This window comes from Colletotrichum spaethianum (genome assembly GCF_022836535.1).
Source record: "Colletotrichum spaethianum MAFF 239500 DNA, contig17, whole genome shotgun sequence".
Taxonomy (NCBI): Eukaryota; Fungi; Ascomycota; class Sordariomycetes; order Glomerellales; family Glomerellaceae; genus Colletotrichum; species Colletotrichum spaethianum.
Window position 1 is genome coordinate 734,416 of NW_026054787.1, and position 21,302 is coordinate 755,717.

Here is a 21,302-nt window from a genome sequence, read left to right on the forward strand (position 1 = left end):
CAGGGTAAGTAGCATAGCACGCCGAAGATTACCAAAGTAAGCACGAACGGGATGGCTCTTGCAGGAAAAATACACGTGTAGTAGTCTCTTGGGAAATGGTTCACGCGGCGCTAGCTTCCGAGTCCGGGGTCGCCCCCGGAAGACGTCCCAAAAAACACGGCTGGGCTATTATGCCCAGACATACACTTCCAAGTCGTTATCTAGAGCGCTCCTGTGTCTCTGATTGGACGACACGTTATCTCCCCGCCGGCAGTTACCAATTGACTTCACCCAAACGCTTACTTTGGGTTTATTTGGGGGGGAGGCACCGAATGCTCGGGACATCCCCGTGCCCCCAGGGTCAACCACCTATCATAGCCCTCAATGCGCCCGCGATGGGAGAGATAAGGCAACTTTTTAGTTGTGCGAATAGCGTTTCTACTATGTAAAACCAGATTGTCGCGGGGCTGCAGCCAGTTCTATGGGGATTTCCTCGGGCCCAGGTCGGGATGGATCGAACCATGTATGCAGAACCCAAAGTGGCGTGCACTAGGGGGGGTAAAGAGGAAGAGGGAGAGAGAGAAAATTCGACTTATAACACCTCAACACCCTCCGGGTTGAAGAGTCAAAGGAAGAGGAAAGAGGTCAGGTCCTCACCCAGCTTCATCTAACCTCACCCGCAAGCCACCACACCGGCTCACCAGCGGTGCCAACGGTCGTCGTCGACGCTTTCCAGCCTTGAGTTCTAACCCTATACCCAAGGTCCCCCCCCCCCCGTCACCGAGGCCTCACCGAACCATCGGCCGACAGAGCCCCATTGTTCAAGACCCCAAACCGCAAAGATGCCTGACTGGAAGGCCATGTTCGCCCCGGCGCCGTCACTGGACGTGCCCGGCCTCGAGACCGTCGACCTTGCCGACAAGGAGATGGAACGCCGCATCGTCCGCAAGCAGGACCTCAGAATCCTCCCCTGGATCTGCTTAACCTACCTCTTAAGTACGTTTAACATCCAGTCTCCCACCGTCGCCCACCAGCGTCCCGGGCCGTCACTAACACCGCTGCAGACTACCTCGACCGTGTCAACCTCGGCAACGCCCGCACGCTCAACAACGACACGCCCGAGGACAACATCGTCACGATGCTCGACCTCACGGGCCAGCGCTACAACGTCGCTGTCGCGCTCTTTTTCGTCCCCTACGTGCTCATGGAGTTCCCCTCCAACATCATGCTCAAGTACTTCTCGCCGTCCAAGTGGATCTCCCGCATCATGGTCTCTTGGGGCATCGTCACCATCTGCACCGCCGCCTGCACGACCTACGGCGGCCTCCTCGCCGTGCGCATCATGCTCGGCCTCGCTGAGGCCGGCTTCTTCCCCGGCATCATGATGTACCTCTGCTTCTGGTACAAGCCCGAGGAGCGCGCCACCCGCATGGCCATCTTTGCCTCGTCCGTCGCCGTCGCCGGCGCCTTTGGCGGCCTCCTCGCCACGGGCATCTCCTTCCTCAACCGCAAGGGCGGCCTCACCGGCTGGCAGTGGCTCTTCATCCTCGAGGGCATCCCCGCCGTCATCGTCGGCGTCCTCGTCTGGTTCATGCTGCCCGACTACCCGCAGACGGCCGCCTGGCTCACGCCCCAGGAGCGCGCCTTCGCCGTCAAGCGCCTCGGCCCCTTTGCGCCCTCGATGGGCGACAAGCACTGGGACAGCAAGGTCGCCAAGAAGACCGTCGCCGACCCCTACTTTTGGCTCTTCGCCGTCATGTACTTCCTCATGACCAACTCGCTCAACGCCTTTGGCTACTTCGCGCCCACCATTGTCTCCTCGCTCGGGTTCAAGGGGTACAACGCCCAGCTGCTGACCGTCCCGCCCAACGTCTTTGCCATGTTCGTCATCATCGGCAACTGCCTGCACAGCGACAAGACCAAGGAGCGCTCGCGCCACGTCATTGGCGCCCTCATCTTCGTCGCCATCGGCTACCTGCTGCTGGCCGTCGTGAAGCACTGGGGCGTGCGCTACTTTGCCGTCATGATCATCGCGTGCACCAACGCCGCCGTCCTCCCCTTCGTCGCTGTAAGTCTGACACAAAGCACCTCCGTTTGAAACAAAAGAAAAGAAAAGAAAAAGGCACAAGAGCTAACGTGGCACGCAGCACCGCACTGCGACCGTTCAGGGATCCACCGCGACCGCGCTCGCGACGGGTGGCATGATTGCCATTGCCAACTGCGGCGGCATCTCGGCCCCTTTCCTCTTCCCGAGCACCGACTCCCCCATGTACAGCATGGGCAACTGGACCATCTTCGGCTTCCTCGCGGCCACGGCCGTGCTCACCGGCTACGTGTGGTACGTCTTTGGCAGCCACTCGGGCTACCGGACGGGCGCCAAGGACGCCGCGGGCAACCTCGAGGTCCTGGATGCCGGCGCCGGCGACCCAGACGAGCTCATGAACAAGAAGATGGGTATCGTGACAGACAGCGATAAAAGGGACGAGGAGGCATAGATGCGGACCAGCACAAGTGAGAGTGGGGATTTAATCGTTTAATCGAAACCAGAGAGGGTTAGAGAGGGTTACGCAAATGTACGGATATAGAGAGACTGTTGATACCCCCGCTGGCAAAAACCAGCGGTTGCCCCGAAGAGGCACGAAGAGAATTGTTCTGTTTTATCAAGGACGGTTCGGTTTCGACATGTTCCGTGATGTTTGTAATTCTCCCGCGGCACAACAGCATGACGTGCAGTTGACGAATGGCCACGGACAGCGGTGCTCGCCTTCCGGAGCCGCAGGGTTGGGGCAGAAGACGTGGCTGCTGAGAGGCAAGGGGGAGGGAAGTAAAGTTCAGCAGAAACTAAACGACTCACGATCCAACGTTGCGTGAGATCTATAGACCAGGGGGGTGTGCTGGCAGCGGTCGAGTCCTCGGGAGCCTGCGGCGCGTGGCTTCCGTCCCACGGCGCTTCAACCCACTGCACTCCGGCAAAGTGCACGGCAAAGTTCCCGGCAAAGTTCCCGGCAAAGAAACTTTCGGGAATGACATGCGCCGCGACCTCCTGGCGCCCTCCAGAACATTTTGGAAGTTCCATGCAGGGACAGGGCCAAAAAAGCACGCGAAGGCCGTTCCTAGTTGTGTCTGTCTGCCTGCCTGCACGTCGAGTCATTGCTCCCCCTTTCACTGCCTCACAGAACCTGGCGCGTGGTCGGTTGTTTGCAAGGTGCATCTTTGTAAGGACCCCCTAGGAGTCTGTTCTGCGATAACAGGACCAGCAAAACGAGACCCGAACCAGAAGATAGATAGCTCACACCGCAAAAACACAAAAGATTTGGGCCCTAACCAGGGATCGAACCTGGGACCTCTCCCAGACTGAATTGCCGAAGACAACCCTAAGGGAGAATCATACCGCTAGACCATCAGGGCGATGTGGATCGGATTCCATGTGTTGCCAGCTGGCTGGTTGTTGTAAACGGTGTTAAATTTGGACACTATAGCGGTCTTCTCTTTGGGAGCGCCTTATGAGATAAACTCCAGGTGACATCGAAACTCTTCTCATCCTCGGCACGGGATTGAGTAAAGTCTAAGGGCACATCACACCCCCAAGGGTCCCTATGAGATTAGAGGCGTGTGCCTGACGTAAACTTTGCTGAGGCGTTATTTCAAATTTTGAGTTATACTTTCTCGGCCTGCGTTACCGATCCGCTTGTCCTTGCACACACACACACACACGCATATGCACGTTCCTTGCTTGCCCTTTTTTTTTTTCGAAACGCTGCAGTACGTGAGAACCTGAGGCCCCCTGATCCCACCATCAACGCATCGCGTGACTTTATTCCTCGTCCTCAAACGTCACGGAATGGGCCAGCGCCCAGCTCCGGATGTCTTCAAAGTTGCGGCAGGTGTGCAGCGTGCTGAAGTCGGGCCAGTGGCCCTCGACCGGGAGTTCGGGATACATCTTGAAGGTGAAGACGCCAATGTCGGCCTGGCACATGAGGTTCATCCGCAGCGCCTCGATGCAGTGGTCTGCAAAAATGCGTTAGTGGCTTGGGGGTCATCCTCATCGTCAGTGACGGGTCTAAGATGGTGACTTACCGACGTGTCCTCTCAGGTCCTCGGGATCGGTGGCGACGTCGCCGCCGACCTCTTCTCTCGAGTAGTAGTCGGAGTACGTAGACATGCGCAGAAGGTTGAGGCAGTGGAGCTGGTGAAACACCTCGAGGCCGGCGCGGTACCCCTCCTCACCCGTGATGGGGTTCGTGATCTTGATCGACTTGGGGTCAAGGCCGAGCTTCGTGAGCTCCGAGTGAGAGATCATCTGGTCGCCGACTGCCATCCGTCAGCTATGATGTGTATACTTTGCTTGTGCACGACTGCTTACTGTTGTTCGTGATGTGGTCCCACGCTCTGTCAACCTCGTACCCAGCCCCGACGAAAGGTGACCAGTCCATGATAGGCGTCAAGTTGTATCTCTCGGTGTGGTACTTGACGATTCCCGCCGCAGGGGCTGCATGATGTTAGCCACGAAGAGCCGCGCGACGAGGGGCGTGTTACGTACAGTACGACGAGTACTTCTTGGTATAGAAGCTGTCATCTTGCGTGTTACCGTAGCGCAGGCAGACCGACGCCGCAAAGAGCGTGACGGACGTTGTCAAGAGGGCGGCGTGGGCGAACCAGGGCCAGTAGCGCAGCAGCCGGCGAGCCTTTTCTTTGCACGGGTGCTCGTCGCCGAGCCTCATCCGTCTCCATGTCGGGCAGCCTGCGGCAGCGGTGTCCACGTTCTCCGTGCTCTCCGTGTTGAGGCTTCCGGCGAGGCTCTCGACCTCCTCCTCCTCATGGGGCACGGAGCGGTAGACTTTTTCGGAAGACATGATTAAGAAAGTATAAGAAGTAGGTACAGAGATATTTGAGCACGCCAGGTGCTAACTAGAACGAGAAGAGAATACAAGACAAAGTGACAAAACGATACAATGATGAGAAGGGCAGAATCGAAGTGGCTAGACAAACAAACAGAAGAAGAGAGAGAGGGGGGGGGTAGGTAGCACTGCACGGCAAAGACACAGAAATGGGAACAAGTTGGAGAACACCAGGCCAGCTGTCCGAGGGTAAGAAGAGACGAGTGCCAAGGTGATCGCTTCGCTGACGAAAATCGGATTGTCGACTAGTGGTTGATCCATCATCGCAAAACCCGTCCACGTCAACCAAAGAAAGGGCGAGAGTCGGCAAATGCGCCACAGCCGCCCATCTCAACCAGGTTTGGGCACCCGAGTCTCAACCGGCCCATCACTTGGCCCTCGAGAAAATCTCGCTTGGCAGAAAGAATGTCATCCAGTCCACCAGAAACGTTTGGGCTGTTTGATCTTCGTTGCGAAGTTGCGACAAGCCATGGAGAGAGACCTTTCGTCCAAAGCAGGAATAGACGACACAATTCGGCTGCGTATGGAGGCAGCCCCCCGGTTGGGGGCAAGGGGAAACCGAGGCACGGCCCCTCTCGTCCAATCAGGATGCTACCCTGCTGCGAGATGGCCCCCTTTCTTTTTTGACAGTTCCACGGATGAAGATGGGTTGGAAGAGTGCAAGGACATACTGTAATGAGCGTATGCGTCCAGCTTTTGGTTGCATCCGCGGTCCTTGTCAGCCCGACTGGCCCCACTGCTCTTTTTTCAGCTCTTCCCCTTTCGAAGGACCGTTGTGAGAGGTGGTGGCCACGACTGAATCGTTGGTGCGGTGTCTCAGAGCAGGGGTGTGTCGAAACGTGGCGCTGAAAAGACAGGGAGTGGCCTGCGGGGCGAGAACCAACCATGCCCAGCCAAAATCAACGTTCAGGAACCAGCCCAAAAAACCTCCTGGCGTAGGGCGCGCGCGTCTCTGCGGCTCAAAAAGCCGGTTGCTTATTGCCGTATTGGACCATGTCCCGGCCTCCCTCTTGTGCCGTGGGCTCCTCTTGATCGGTGGCCAGTCCGGGGCGTATGGTTTTGTCATTTCTTGGCGCCTGGGACTGTAGCTGTGTCAGAGATTCCTCATGCGGCTCTCCTTTCGAAATGGATCATCACGAGGCACTTACTGTGAGCGGTGTACAGACTGATGATCCGGCACCACGGCGGCGTCGTCGCGACGACCTTCCGCGACAACTTGCCGATCAAGCTTAGCATCAGATCGCGCTTGGGAAACGGTAGGGGGCGGTCTTGGCCCCCTAGCCCTCTGTTCGCCCAACCTCGTGTCCAGACTGAAACTGCAAGCGAGTCCAAGACGGGAGCCATGTCTTGTTAGCAACAAACTAATCCTCCGAAGGATGCCTCTGGGACGAAAAGATCCGCTGGCAAGGCAGTTCGGCTCGAATCCCTGTCCCAAAAACTCCCCGCATCCAATGCTTTCGACATCATCGTACTGGCCCCGACGGGTTTTGAACGAGTCCCATCTCGCGCGGCTCGCTCAGTCCGAGCTGCACATCGCGAGCCGCCATAGCCCATAGCCCTGTCTCTCCACCCCCTTTCAGACCCTTTCCCATCTGGGCTCCGTACTCTGAGACGTTTCCAGTCCTATACAGCAAGCCGATCACAGGTTTGACGCCTTCCAGTCGACGGATCTCGTCTGAACTCGGAGGCCCAACCCATGTTCGTCACTTGCGCCATGGGGACGATTTGGACGCAAGAGGACCAAGTGCCGAGAGGGGTGCCATGTCATCCGTTGCTGAGGGACGAAAGACATGAGCAAGATATAATATCTTCTCAAACCCGCTCATCAGCTAACCATTGCCTGACCATCCACACATCTCATTCCATTGTTGGCCCCTGATCGCTCGACGCGACCTTTCATTCCTTTCTTCCGATAATTTTCAGTTGCTGCCATTTGCTGCCGGTCAGCCAATCATTCTTTTCAAGATGCATTACCCTACTTTCGGCCACTTCCTCTTGGCGAGCATCCTTGCCGTCCAAGGTGCTCACTCCTTCTCCCTCATCCCCACGGGCCAGGTTGCTAGACGCTATGCCGTAAGTTCAGAGCCATCATGAGTCTATACTGTGGATCATTTGTACTGATACGAGGTTCGATAGGCTCCCGCATTGGCACTGGCACTGCCTGCCTTGGCTGCGCCCCAAGTTGCCAACATCGAGGCCCGCGAGGTAAGATACTCATCCTACTTAAACCTGCGCACATCACAGAGTCCAATGCTGACCCGTCCCCTATAGCCCCACCACAAGGGCAAGAAGACCAACAAGGCCAACAAGGCCAACGGCAAGCGCGATGTGATCGCTGCTGATGACGCTGAGGAGGAGGACGATGTCGACCACCCCATCGAGGCTCGTGAGCCCCACCACAAGGGCAAGAAGACCAAGGCCAACAAGGCCAACGGCAAGCGTGATGAGTCTGCTATTGAGGCCCGCGAGCCTCACCACAAGGGCAAGAAGACCAAGGCCAACAAGGCCAACGGCAAGCGTGACGTTGCTGCTGATGATGAGGAGGAGGACGATGTCGACCACCCCATCGAGGCTCGTGAGCCTCACCACAAGGGCAAGAAGACCAAGGCCAACAAGGCCAACGGCAAGCGTGATGAGTCTTCTGCCACCATCGAGGCCCGCGAGCCTCACCACAAGGGCAAGAAGACCAAGGCCAACAAGGCCAACGGCAAGCGTGACGTTGCTGCTGATGATGAGGAGGAGGACGACGTCGACCACCCCATCGAGGCCCGCGAGCCCCACCATAAGGGCAAGAAGACCAAGGCCAACAAGGCCAACGGCAAGCGTGACGAGTCTGCTATTGAGGCCCGCGAGCCCCACCACAAGGGCAAGAAGACCAACAAGGCTAACAAGGCCAACGGCAAGCGCGATGTGATCGCTGCTGATGACGCTGAGGAGGACGATGTCGACCACCCCATCGAGGCCCGCGAACCTCACCACAAGGGCAAGAAGACCAAGGCCAACAAGGCCAACGGCAAGCGTGACGAGGCTGCCGACCACATTGTTGAGGCTCGTGAGCCCCACCACAAGGGCAAGAAGACCAACAAGGCCAACAAGGCCAACGGCAAGCGTGAGGAAACTCTCCAGGCTCGCGCCTTCACCGCCTAAAGGGGTCCAGTTTGGCAGATCAAGGGCCCAGCAACTTGGTGCTCTAACTATGCGCCTCTTGAGTTGAGACGGGCGCTTGGCCTGCTACGGGTAGAGTCCGAAGTTCACACGGGAAATCAACACAGCTTCGGGTTCGGGTTCAGCAAGTCTGGCCAATGCTCTGTAGATTAGAATCAGCTTCATCATTTTCATACCATACAGATTTTAAAAAGTAATAATGACGGTACTCAAAAGTGGAACCTCTTGGCCAATCCTATCCGTGCGAGGTGCAAGCGTCAAACTGCACAGTCCCAAGGCCTGACCGCGGCATCCCGAAATTGTCTGAAGAAAATCCTTTACCGCTTGCATGAACCACCGCATGATGCGACGAAAATAGCGTTTCGCCTCAGCCAGCCTGTTGGGGTGGTCTCGAAACAGTTTGGATCCGCACTGGTTGTAACGCGGGGTGGCCAGGACATCCTCGCCTTCGCCGCTCGCAACAGACGTTGAATGAGAGTGAGTAAAGCGGGAAGGCTGATTAGTTATCAGAGACCGGTTGACGGATTCCCCCTCTGGTATCACGCGCCAACTGGTCCGGGACTACTGGCATCCGGAGATGCCATGACGTTTACTGTTCCTGAGGCCGCTTGACTCGGCAAACTGAAGGCTTTCGAGTTTCCACCTTTGCCGAGAGTTGCGTGTCGACGTGATCTACCAGGCCGCACTGGCGTTTGGGTTCGCGGGGATCATAGCCAAGAGCTGATTTTCATCTTGGGGTGCAACTGTCGGATATCACATTTGCTGTTCCTCTCCCCAGAGTCCTGTTGATCGATTGGCCATCTCCCGCTGATTGGACCATGGAACATAGACGACCATCTTCTAGATCCGTCTCACTGGGCAACCTCCAAGATTCGTTGGTCAAGTACTACATCGAGATGACAGATGGAAGTTCAAGTACGGCGACCGACAGAACGTTTAATAGTGTTTACCAAGAACCGTACGGTGAAGCTTGATTCTGCCGAGAAAACAATGAGCCGAGCTTAGTGCTGGTGGTCAGGTCTACTCGTCTGCCCAAGTTGAGTTTCAAAGGTGCAGCTAACCAGTGACAAGAATTCTTGTACCTGCCAGAGAATCCGAGTTAAGCCGATACTTTCAGGCTCATAGAATTTTTTTCTCGTTTCCTGTTTAGATAAGCAGATCGTGGAAAGGAGGCGTCGACGTGCGCAATTGATGTCGTAGGAGATGCGTCTCAAAACAATTGGAAGGAGTGGAAGCTCTCCGCGTTATCTAAGTTCTCCACGGGGAGGAGTCCACTTTCACTTGCTTATGTAACGACCAAGCACAGCTTTATCTTATCGATAAGATATCACGAGCAGGCAGCTGGATGGTGGGGTAACTGCCGGCACCGACGTCTCCAACCTTGCCGTGAACCTCCAACTACACCTCCGCCATCGCCACCTGCTGCAAACAAATCCTGCTCTCGCGGAACAGAGCAGCCAAGATGGAGACAGCTCTCAAGTCGTGGGGTACGTCACATCGTTCTATTTTCCCTGCCATTGCGCACCGAGGCCATTGCTGACCGTCCCTTCCAGAGCTCGACAACAACGTCAAGTTGGTCGACCCGAAACGCGACGCCCTCTACAACCTCGATCTCGATGCTCAGAAGGAAGCGATGAATGCCCGGCCCTGGGCCGTCAACCCGAACCACTTCAAGAACGTCCGTATAAGTGCCGTTGCCCTCATCAAGATGGTCATGCATGCCCGATCCGGCGGCAACCTCGAGGTCATGGGTCTGATGCAGGGTTACGTCAACGGCGACACCTTTATCGTCACAGATGCCTTCCGATTACCCGTCGAGGGAACCGAGACGCGTGTCAATGCGCAAGGCGACGCGGAAGAATACATGGTCGAGTACCTGAGCCTGTGCCGCGAACAGGGCCGCATGGAGAACGTCGTCGGATGGTACCACTCCCACCCGGGCTACGGCTGCTGGCTATCCGGCATCGACGTCGGAACTCAGGCCCTGCAGCAGCAGTTTCAGGAGCCCTTCCTCGCCGTCGTCATCGACCCCGACCGCACCATCAACGCCGGCAAGGTGGAGATTGGCGCCTTCCGGACGTATCCCGAGAACTATATCAAGGAGAAGGAGGGAAGCAGCGGCGGCGTAACGAGCGACGGTTGGCAGGAAGTGCCCCTGGCCAAAGCGGCAGAATTTGGCGCACACGCGAACAAATACTACAGCCTTGAGGTGTCGCACTTCAAGAGCACGCTCGAGTCGCATCTGCTGGAGCTGCTGTGGCACAAGTACTGGGTGCAGACGCTGAGCCAGAGCCCGCTCATCACGAACCGCGACTACGGCAACAAGCAAATGCTCGACCTTGCGTCTCGAATCAAGGAGACCACAACACAGGTGGCACGACAGGCACGCGGCGCCTCCGGGCCCAACGCTATCGGTGCGGGAGGCAGGAAGGTTGATGGGTTGATTGAGAAACTCGTGAAGGACAGCAACACGGTGGCGACGCAGGAACGGACCGGGTTGGTGGCGATGGATGTCAAGAAGAAAATCTTTAACGACGTGAGCGCGAGTTCGTCGTGAAGGGGAACGAAATGTTCATAGTATTGCTTGCCCTCGCCAGAGGATTTCACGAGGCCCGCTGGGCATGATAGATGGCGTTCAGAGGATAGGGAGGGCGTTGGCCCTGAAACGACGACATGATTTTGAGCCACACCTTTGATCTTTAACTGATGTTCTTTTTGAATCCATGCCATTGCTTTCAACTTCTGAATAGGGCTGGCCCGCCTAGCTTGGTGTTCGCTGTTGGAGCTGCCCTAGTTGTGGCTCTCAAGATCAAGCCTTGTCATGACCGTTTTATCACAAGCTATCTCCCAGATAGTCTGAAGACTCTGGTGTCAGAGACTCCTGGAGATACCGAGCGATCTTCAGATGGCCTGCTTCGAGCCACTACGTTCATCTCTGGCGGGGCAATGGGAACCGAGCTCATGTTGATCTCAGGTGGCTGGGTCTTTTCACCTTGGGACATCATGCGGATGTCTTAGTTTTTGTGTTGGGACTGAAACTCCTGGTTACCCATGGTGTCCTGAAGGGGATTTACCAATGTCAAAAATCAACTAAGCTCAGATGCCAAAATATATTCATGGTTTGATTGGTATTGAGTAGTCCTCAATGCATCGAGACACAAACTCGAATGGTTCTGGGCTGTTCCATCATAGGCCAAGAGCCAAACAAGAGCCAAGCTCGACGAGCCTAGAGTGCGTTTCCCTGTTTCAAATCGTATCGTCAGCCACGACTTTGACGACAGAAGACGAGTAGAACAAGAACGGTATAATCCGATCTTGCCCTCAACAGTATCGTTGCCGTCACCAGGAAAAGGTTCTTCTATGGTCAATGTTAATTAAATATGACTCTCGGGTTAGACTTTGCTAGACCTGGCCGTTAATTTCATGCAGATGATCATGTTCTCGCTGTCATTTTGTGCACCCCCACGCAACTTGCTTACCGGCAGCCAGGCATATGCAACCCGCAGCTTAGTATTGACGGTGTACCGGCACAGATACTCGTTACAGGAGAAACGATCGAGGTGGGCCCGCTCCATAGCCCTAGTTTAGATAAATCATCACTTAGACCTCGCTGATGGGTTTCTGAAAGTTTACAGCAAAGAGCGTCGGGTAGCGGCAAACGCGCACACACCCTCTAACACTTTACAATAGATCGAAGGCTACGTATTCTGGTGAGGCTGAAGCCTTGCGAGGTTACGCAGCTTAGATCATAGCCAACAGACAATCAAATCAAACTTGTACACCTGAGGTCAAATACCAGGATCTACTGATACTGACTCTCGAATCATTGATATAATCTTCGTACATGTAACAACAAATACAACTCTGACTCTGTCTACGCGCTTCACGATATTCCATGCTTCAATTTCTCGTCCTTAACAGACAGAAGAGACCGACCTTTTCTTATGTTGAGGCTCAGCCATATGAAATGCTTATGAAGTATTCTCCCTTGACAGTTCCACGTTTCCGATCCATTGGCTACCCTGGAAATTCCCAATACAAACAGTAGAGTAATAGTTGTACAAGTAAAGAAATGGTAAATTGCCAGGCTCCTTCCGGAGTCTCTCCCGTGGGTAAGCAACCCACTCACAGCCCAGACTATCCGCAATCACTGACTGCAACATGTCTAGACAAACTGCCGATATTGAGCCATCAACAGTACAGAAGTACTGTGGCCTTGAAACGATGCAGAAAGCCTGCACAAGTATGGTTAGGGGCTTACAACGCCAGCTCTGGACTCGGGGCGGAATATAAAAGTACGGCCCAACAGATGACATATTAATGAAGAAACCAAAGGAATCCACGGGTATGTCTGGGCAAGAGGCGACTGTTTGACACAGCGTGCAGCATAGCAAGTCTGCACATTCTCGAACGGAATCAAGGCTGCCCACTGCAAGTCTTGAGCAAACCAAACACCACTACCAGCTCGTCAAGATTCCAACAATTGATGCCCCTGGTTACGTTGCCTCTGCCACGAGACATGCATCGATAGTGGACTCAACTGAAAGCTTACAGCCCGGACGAACCAGAGTGCACATTGTAAGATATCAGCATTTCAAATCAACACCCGCGATCACACAGCTCCCAAGTGGATGCTCGGGTGACACCTTGCTGTAGCCAGCTGACCGGGATCACATCAACTGCTCGCAGTCCCACGCAAGGTATTTCAGTAATGGAAGGGGCTTTGCGCGCTTCCTTTATCGAGTGTCATATTACATCTAAGTCTTGATGAAATTGGGGCGGGCCGTGTCAGAGGCATACAACATATCTTTTCTGTTGATATCCAAATCCAGAGATGACGTCTCCATTTCTATGCCCGTCCTTGCAACACTTTTGTGGCGATTCCATGTCCTTGGCGGAGAACACCGCCGGCATTAAATTTCACGGTGTTCAGCACCTACTCTTCCACCTTGCTCGCGTTCTAGTCTCCTACGTTTAGGCGACCGACCAGGTCAAGATGGTAAGTCCACTGAGGGGCGATACACCGCCGCTGTCTGCATACATTTTACACAACCGGTAAAAAAGCCGTTCTCTTCGTTTCCGAGAGACCTGGGATAAGTCACTATACCAGTGGCTTTCAGTAAGATCAGGCATACTCATCTTCCGCTTTATGTCCTGCTTATGATCATTTACAGGAGACGCAGGAATGGCGCACGCAAGAACATCCATAGGACGAGCATGAAAAGGCAGCTTCCATCGCTTTCCTCAGGCTGAAGTTATTCCATAAAGACACATATAGCCCAGAACACGGCCACCGTCACCTTGAAAGAGACAACTGCAGCTCTGCGTGCGGTCGATACAGACGCCGGAAGGGAGCAAGACCTAGGGCGCGCCATCGGCCCCCGTCGTCTTCCTCCGTCCACGAGCAACGATGGGCCGGAGCAGTCCGGAGCACATATGGTCGAAAAGATCCAGCTGATCTGTGGCCAATCGGGCTGCACAAATGAGCCATCTCTAAAACTAACTCGACGCGCAGCTCGTAGGTCGGGAATTATCTTGCGGGAAACATAAGCTATGGAAAGGCTAAAGAGGTGGGCTAATGCAGCCCGGAGCACCTTAATACATCCCTTCGCTCCCAGCATCATCGGCCTGAAGCCGGTGCCATAGAGCAACTCCAACTGGATGACAACAGGTGACTGGTGTAGTGTGGCCCTTGCTCCTCGTTCGCAGGCCAGAGCCCAGGTAGCTATGGTGTGTTCCAGGGAGACGCAAGTTGCGAGGCAGCAGTGTTCCATACTGCCTGAGAGTCGGTATCGTAACACGCCCTTCATCGGTTATGCTGTCAACATGCTTCCAGCGAGAGAGAGAGAGAGCCAGGCTCTAGATTGATAGCGTTTCGGTGACCTCTGAAGCCTGCTTGTCCTCCTCCTTCCAAGCAGATACGCACTCGCGAACCCGACAAGCACGCGCGTTCCCCCTGAACTTAGTCCTTCCAGCCTGCCCTCTCAATCCGTTACTGCTCTAAGAGAAGCTTGAGAGACGGATGACAGATTATGAAAATCCCGGGTCCTAGCTAGTGTCGTCCTCTTCGAGCCCATCGTGACAATCTCCATGAAGACAACCACGGCACCGAGAAGGAGACGGCTCTCGAGCGGGAGGCGTTCGCACCAAGGGCCCCGAGCCAGACGAAAATGTGCTCTCATATCATTCCTTCTCGGTGACTTGGACGTGTAAGGCGGGGAGACTTCCATAGCACGGTCGCGGATATCGCGTCGAAGCTCTGAAGCAGTCGTGCCAGCACTGCTGCATTCGCTCCTTTTGGTCCACGACGACCACTTATCCGGGAAGCCGTGGGCGAGGACGACGATCGACTCGGGGCGTATAGGGATCTGTGAAGATGACTAGGCCAAAGACGTGGAGGCAGTCGGGAATTCGTGTCCGATGGTCAGGTTCCCCAGAAACCCGTCCTCCCGTTCAGCCTTCCCCCTATTCCCAAACACCTTCGCACCGATATTTTCCTCCCAAACCACCTTTGATAACCCACGTCGTTCCAAACTCTCGCGGTCGTCGGTTCCGTCTAGAATCCATCCAAGGTGAACCTCCTTCTCAGGCCCCCTCACTGTACCGGTATCAGTATCGACATTCCCAAAGCATTCCCAACCCCACATCCTCTTCACACGAATTGCAACGACGACACATCAAGACTTGGCTCGAAGAAAGAAAGGAAAAGCCGTACGTCACAAGTCGTCACCAAAGAAAGTGGTAAAAAAGCTGGAATCCCACCCCCCTCTGCACCGCGGGAACCCCCCTCTAAATACCCGACCAACACCCCAAACGCAAAGAAATGTCGCCATAAAACACCATCCTCATACAACCTCACGCCATCCACGCCACGGCCGCCACCATTATCACCTCTCGTAGCATCCAAAACCAAAAAAAAAAAAATTTCCCCCGACCGAGTCAAAACCTTACCACCACATGCCCTGCATCGTCTCCATCCGGTCCCAAAACCTACCTCGATCCCCTCCCTCGCGTCGTTCGTCCCGTCCCGTCCGAACGCCAGGACATCCCAACCCCTCCGCGCCGGCGAATCCCCAAAGGCCGTCTCGCATCCGCCAGCCACGCCGTACACTCCCGCGCCTCCCTTCACCCTTCACCGAACATCGATCGTCAGCACGCTAGCAACCTCGCCTCCTAAGAGACCCTGACGAACGACATCGCCGACAAGGTACTTGACTAGCCACAGGGACGCGGGACATGCTCTCCAAAACTCTAATGTTTTGCACATACATAACTAACCCCTTCCCTCCTCCCTTTCCCCCCCATCGACTCATTGTCCGTCCATGCCATCCATGAACGCTGTCCTCGCGGTCCATGTCGTCCGTACCCTACGTACATGCCTAGCGTTCATGCCCAGCTAGCGTTTACGTGTTTTGCAGAACGCAGTGTCCCCCTCCCCTCCTTTCGCAAGGGCAGACGAAGATTCTGCGCCCGCAAGAGCCCGGCCGGAATACAACGACGAAACGACGCGGACATATTAGTCCCAGCAAGGGAGCAAACACATGTACAACGGGCGTCCGCGTGTAACCGCCAGGCAGGCCCAAAAGGAAGGGGGACGGAACCTCCTTCCGCGCCGCCTGTCCATCGAGGCCATCTCGGCCTCGGCTGCACCAGGCCCCCCCGCCAAAGAAAACTCTCACGGTACGGCCCGTGTCGTGTCGTTGTCGTTGTCGTCGTACCGTGTCGTGTCGTGCTGGACACGGTCGTAGCCTGCAGAGAGTCCTTGTCGTTCGCGCGCCAAGCACGCAGGCTCCGGCCCCCCCCCCCCCCAAAAAAAAAAGGTCCCAATTCACTGCAGCTCAGGCCTCCCACCGTATGTACAAACTATCTCCCAACCGCCTTCCAAAAACGATCAGGGCCCTCCGGCGCTCTTCTTGTCTCCTTCTCCAATGAGCTTTAGAGAGATTAAAAAACAAATAAAAAACCCCTCCAGCCGAGGGATCTACGGGCGTCTCCAATCTAAGCTCCTTCCAGAAGGCCGTTTCGGCTCCAACATGGAAGAACCGTAATCTGGACAATGGGGCGACAAAATAAAAAGACAAAGAAAACACCGCCCATGATCCCTGCAAATTACGTACAAAAAGCCCTGCACAGGCTGGCCCTATTCCTCTCCAAGACTTACTCCCCTCACGCCCTCAGGGATCCGTTAGGGCTCTCTCTCAAACGATGTTAGCATCTGCTTGTTTGCTTGCTGCTTGTTGCTCCTCTGTGCTGTGACAAGGGGCGCTCTGTCTCGTTGTCCTGCAATACGCCCGCAAGGAAGACCCCTAATCAACCCAAAAGACCCTTCCCCCTTGTCCGTTTGAAGGGAGAGAGGGGGGGATTTTGGACCCCGATTTGCGCACACGCACAACAATCCATGAGGAAAACCCCTCCCCGAAATCAAATCGACGTCGGGGATCGTGTAATTGCCATATGGGTATATAAAATAGTCCGCAGGGAAGGGCATCAACAACGCGCGCGGACGCCACGCCCGTCGCCACAGCCATGTGCAGACGGGCGCACGATCGCGTAAACGCGCGACGTCCCGAGCGGATCCCGACCACTTGGTACCACTGTCTGCAAGGAGGTGGCGAACAAACCCGTAACTGAACCCAAAAAAAAAGAAGGAAATACGGAGAGCCCTCGACTGCCATTTGTCCTCTGGGAAATCTGGAGCCCTATCCCCTTGAACCGCGCAGCCGAGGGCTGCAAAGGTGGGATTCCGCGTCCTGAATGGGCAAAGCCCGCGGCATCGTTGCTGTCAACTGCCGAGGCGTGGCCACTCCCCAATAACCGCACAGAGTGGAATTCTCGTGTGTCCTGCCTGCCTGCCCGTCCCCCCTTGCCCACCCGAAATCTCGCTGGGCGTCTGGCTGGCTCTCGCGTGTCTCGGAAGGTCGGAAACAGACCTGTCAAAAGTCGGATGGCGAGCCACTATCGGTGCGTGTGCCGCCGTCAAACCACGAAACAATAACGACGACAAAAGAACCCGTCATATCCCGGGAAAATGAATCCCTCCCCCCCCCACCAGCAGGGAGAAAGGGCATCGTCGTCCGACAAGTCCGATATCGACTCAATCGGTCCGCCGAGCACCAGGCGACCGACTTGGAGGGAAATTGTCGAGCCAGCCTAAAAGCCATGTTCGTTCGGCTTGGCCGCATCCATTTGATGCGGTGAATGACGATCCGCATCCCAACCCCGAAATCGCGTGACCGCCAATTCACCCACCCCCCCGGGATCCGTCATATTCCAGTGAGACGTAATCGTGCACACTCTCTGCATCTGCAAAGGCGATGGGCGGTCAGTCGTTGTGAGAGGTTGGGTGGTTGGCCTGCATGCTGTGCTGTGTTGCTACTCAAAGTAAACAGCGGATTAGGCCTCCATGCAGCAGTTGCTTTTACTTACCCCTGCTTGTGCTTAACACAGAGTCAGGTCCTCCCAACAGGCGCCGCGCCTCGCCTCGCCTCGCCTCGCTGCGCCAAGTGATGAATGCATGGAAGGATATCTTGAGTCAAATATGTGCTTCATATTTTTCGTCTGCAACTAAAATCAACATTGTGCGCCTGTAGCGCTCCTTTGATTTCCCCCCATGCGGATTCTGATGCCGCATTGCCTGATTCCCATGCTTATGTGATGCTTCCTGCTAATGCCGCTACACCGTAGCAAATCAAACCGTGCGGCAGGACCTTCCCAAAAACTCCAAAACGAGAAAACTCCGGCTATCATGTGTCGTCGCTCCTCTCTTGCATTCGCGTGCAGAGATAAGAGGAAAAAATTTGGCCCTCCATCCCAGCCCTGTCCTCCTCTTTCTGTGGTGTGCGCAGCTCCCTGACTCACGCCGTAGCCGACTCCATTTGCTCATTTTGGCGTCACAACAGCTCGGCCTGCGCTTCACATGCGAGGGCCGAGTCAAGATTCCGCCAAGACATGGGCTGTTCGCGCGTGGGGAAGACCCAAAGGAGCTGGGTCCGGTGAAGAGTCCCCGCAGACCGCACACTCCGAGTTCTTGCCGTGTGTGAGCTGTGGATTGATGTCCGAGTGGGTTCGAAGCGTCCATGAGTTTCCCTTGCCTGGACCGAGAGGCCTCTGTCGATTGGTCGAGTACAGAAAGAGTCGGAAGAGAGGGGCCGTGAGCGGTAGGGAGGGCAGTAAAAAAAAAAAAAAAAGTCAATGTCAAAATCAATTCAAAAAGAAATCAACAAGACCAAGAAAAACCTATGCATGCGCCCTCAAATGCTCATCATCCCAATCCATCGCTATGCATGTGGTGTCGAAGCAGAAAAATAAAATAAAAAAAAGTGTTGCGAATAGCCCGATTCCTTTGGGTGGCAGAACCATGCCGGTAAGGCTTGGCTCTGCATCGCCCATGGTCGCTGCGGTGGTAAAAGTTCCCCGTCGCATATCGGTGGCATCAGGCCATGCCCACGGAACCGGGCCGTGAAAGAACCAGTCGCGTGTGTACGGTATGAATGCTTGGCGATGTATGTGTGTGCGTGTGTGCGCGCGATGCGTGTCGGACGTGTGTCCACCAAATGAGTCTGTTGTCGTAACCTTGCGTCTGTTGCCGGGCAATTCTGCCAACGCATCTCGCAGCTGTCCTCCCATTTTCGTTGGATTGCTCCGCCCCATTGTTTCATACAATTCGAAAATGACTGATGATGCGGTTCATCCTCAGTCGGTGATACTCGGTTCTAAAAAAATCGACAAATGCAGCAGGTGGTGCTGACCCGCCAATGTCGCAGAAGTACACTGCTGCTCTGCTCATTTCGGAGGGTGTGATCTGATGGTGCCGGCGGCCAGCAAAAAGTTCCTCGCTCGTAGGCGGTAGGCGAAATGCAAAAGGTCCTCTGAGCTATTACCAAACGGTAAGGTAAGAGCATGGTCAAGGCCCGCACATCGACTCCTTCTAGAAGCGAAGGAAAGCAGAAGAAAAAAACTGGATGCTTCTCTCTCGGTTGCCCCCCAGACGGTCTAGTCAAACAATTCGACCATTCGGGCAGAAAATGGAACCCTCCCTCGGCAGGGAGCCCATAGTCCCAGATGCGCGATGATGCTGACCATTCCGCTGTATCGGATAAGGCAGGCACTTATGTCAGGCCCCTGGTCGCTTAGGAATGGGAATGCGGGCCACAACGCTTCCCCGTAAATTAGCGTCTTGGGGGCGTGCCTTGCTGAATGACGATTGCACCCCGGTAGCCATGGTGCAAGCAGGGCACCGCACACAATTGTGCAGAACCCCCCAACCCTCGCTTTTCTGCCTTCTCCGCGGACAACTCTCTCGCGGTGTTGCACGCGGAGAGGGGGGAGGGACACCACGGCAAAAAAAAAAAAAAAAAAAAAAAAAAAAAAAAAAAAAAAAAAAAACAAGCTTGCCGCCGGCCATGGGACAGTCAACCCACGTGGGATTGTGACGTGCCCGGGTCGTGGAGTCCTTCAGCACTGCGGTATCGGTGCGCGCTGCGGCGTCGTTGGATAATCGCATCGTGTAACCCGGTGGCCTTGGAGAGTCCCTTGGGGGCAGGTACTGTCCCACACCAGGCTCGCCCAATGTTGACATCAGTTCGACACTGGGATCCAACGCGCCGGGACGCCGTCGGCGCCAACCTCGTAGGCCCGTACGTTGGCCTTTCGCGGAGGCAAGGCCCAGCGGGCGCGGCCTGGTCGTTGGTCGTCGAGCTTGCCCTGCTTGCGCATCGCCATCTCCATGACGGCAATGCGAATGAAGTCCGAGTTCTCCCGCATCTCTCGTTGGCGCATGCCTCCGGGAGGATACGTGAATGCTGTCTGGTTCGGAGATTGAGTAGGGGGCTGATAAGGTGTTGACTGAGTCGTGCCCGCCGATGTCGTCGGGGAGGGGCTCCGGGTTGATGTGGGTGGTGCGCTGCGGCTTCTCTGAACCTTGTAAGTCTGCATCTGGATCGAGGCAGTAAAGCTTCGCGTGCCCGTAGGCGTGGCCGTGTTTGGGTGGGGCTCAATCCGAGCGTTGGTCGTGGGGTTCAGGTACCGACGCAACGCCGCAGACGGCTCCTCCTCCAAGACGGGCGGTCGGCGCTCGTCTGTGTAGGGCACCTTGGGGTCGATCGTGAGAATGGACCTGGTAAGAAAGTCGTCTGGCGGAATCGATGAGAAGTTGATGGCCGAGATGGACCGCGCAGCTGAGCGCAGTGCGCGCAGCGATGCCGTCAGGTTGGACTTGAAGGCCGACTTGAGGGGGCGAAGAGGAAATGTGTAGTCGGAAAAGGAGAATTCCGACTTGGTGTCTTCCTCGTCCTGGGATTCATCAAACACCCTGAAGTCAAGGTCCTCCACGTTGACCCGGTCGCGGGACAACGGGTGGTCCTCGGGCTGACCAGGAGGGGACGAGACGGGCTCCAGGGAGCGTCGGGGCTGACGGGATCGCTTCCTTCGCGGGCTGGGTCCGTAAGGCGACCCCAGGGATGATAACGTGTCGGTTGAAAAGGAATCGCCCAAGGAAGGCACAGACTCCACCGATACAGTTCTGGTGGAAAGAACGGAGCCAAGGCCGCTGTCGCTGACTGACATGTCGTCGTCTGTCAGGTCATCGGGTGGCGAGAGCAACAAGTCCATCGGGCTCTTGCTGCCAAAAGTGAGGCTCAGCTCCTTTTCGCATACTTGCTGTCTCTCAATAACAGCTTCGAGGGTCATGGGCTGGTCCCTGGCGAGCCTCTGCTTCAAGCTCCGCCGGGGCCTGGGGATATCAGTGACGGCCAGAAGGGCCAACATGGCAGGCGGGACGGCATCCGGCGAGTGCACATCCCTTGGGCGGGAGGTTTTCCGTTGCGCATGGCGATGAGAGGCGTGGAACGGATTTGACTTGGTTTTCGAGGGAATCTGGACCGGCGTTGTCGGGGTGGTCGGCCTCGTGGTTACGCTGGTGGTTGTGCGAGGAGGGCTCGACGGCGCCAACTTAGACGTTTCGCGGCGAGCATCCTTCCTTTTGGCCATGGTAGCTGAGGTGGTAGTGGAAGTAGTAGGGATAGGCGTGACGGTGACAGAGACGTTCTGAGCATCCTTTTTCCGATCCAGCAGGGCAGAAGGCAGAGCCGTTCTGGAGGTGTTGATCGGGGCGGTCGTCGTCTGGACGGGATTCGAACTGGAGCTGGCGGCGTGGCTGTTGCTGGTCGGTTTGGGCGTGGGAGACGAAGAGGAGGGAGAGGATGAAGGTGTGGTCGAGGCCGAGGGCTGCCTATTGTAGTAAAGGAAACTCCTTGGGGACAT

General features: G+C 55.7%; 6 protein-coding genes and 1 non-coding gene across 7 annotated transcripts; 3 read left to right on the forward strand and 4 right to left on the reverse strand.

Moving 5' to 3' along the window:
- Nucleotides 1-821: 821 nt before the first annotated feature.
- On the forward strand, nucleotides 822-2,474 carry ColSpa_06998 (MFS transporter prlL; the record flags this gene model as incomplete). The annotated part of the gene is made up of 3 exons (XM_049273210.1): nucleotides 822-975; nucleotides 1,044-2,047; nucleotides 2,127-2,474. The coding sequence occupies 3 exons, from the start codon at nucleotides 822-824 to the stop codon at nucleotides 2,472-2,474; spliced, it is 1,506 nt and encodes a 501-aa protein (XP_049129167.1).
- An 821-nt stretch (nucleotides 2,475-3,295) lies between these two features.
- Nucleotides 3,296-3,387, reverse strand: ColSpa_tRNA_190. Its single transcript has 2 exons — nucleotides 3,352-3,387; nucleotides 3,296-3,331 (listed from the first exon to the last, which is right to left on the reverse strand). It is a non-coding gene; the product is annotated as a tRNA-Pro (tRNA).
- Nucleotides 3,388-3,793: 406 nt separating this feature from the next.
- On the reverse strand, nucleotides 3,794-4,832 carry ColSpa_06999 (cyclochlorotine biosynthesis protein O; the record flags this gene model as incomplete). The annotated part of the gene is made up of 4 exons (XM_049273211.1): nucleotides 3,794-3,987; nucleotides 4,057-4,290; nucleotides 4,343-4,468; nucleotides 4,520-4,832. The coding sequence occupies 4 exons, from the start codon at nucleotides 4,830-4,832 to the stop codon at nucleotides 3,794-3,796; spliced, it is 867 nt and encodes a 288-aa protein (XP_049129168.1).
- Nucleotides 4,833-5,939: 1,107 nt separating this feature from the next.
- ColSpa_07000 (uncharacterized protein) lies at nucleotides 5,940-6,221 on the reverse strand (the record flags this gene model as incomplete). Its single annotated transcript, XM_049273212.1, has 2 exons — nucleotides 5,940-5,959; nucleotides 6,026-6,221. 2 exons carry the CDS (start codon nucleotides 6,219-6,221, stop codon nucleotides 5,940-5,942), a joined length of 216 nt encoding a protein of 71 aa, XP_049129169.1.
- A 621-nt stretch (nucleotides 6,222-6,842) lies between these two features.
- Nucleotides 6,843-8,024, forward strand: ColSpa_07001 (uncharacterized protein; the record flags this gene model as incomplete). Its single annotated transcript, XM_049273213.1, has 3 exons — nucleotides 6,843-6,950; nucleotides 7,014-7,082; nucleotides 7,149-8,024. 3 exons carry the CDS (start codon nucleotides 6,843-6,845, stop codon nucleotides 8,022-8,024), a joined length of 1,053 nt encoding a protein of 350 aa, XP_049129170.1.
- A 1,480-nt stretch (nucleotides 8,025-9,504) lies between these two features.
- On the forward strand, nucleotides 9,505-10,599 carry ColSpa_07002 (COP9 signalosome complex subunit 5; the record flags this gene model as incomplete). Its single annotated transcript, XM_049273214.1, has 2 exons — nucleotides 9,505-9,529; nucleotides 9,596-10,599. The coding sequence occupies 2 exons, from the start codon at nucleotides 9,505-9,507 to the stop codon at nucleotides 10,597-10,599; spliced, it is 1,029 nt and encodes a 342-aa protein (XP_049129171.1).
- A 9,020-nt stretch (nucleotides 10,600-19,619) lies between these two features.
- ColSpa_07003 (uncharacterized protein) lies at nucleotides 19,620-21,302 on the reverse strand (the record flags this gene model as incomplete). Its single annotated transcript, XM_049273215.1, has 1 exon — nucleotides 19,620-21,302. One exon carries the CDS (start codon nucleotides 21,300-21,302, stop codon nucleotides 19,620-19,622), a length of 1,683 nt encoding a protein of 560 aa, XP_049129172.1.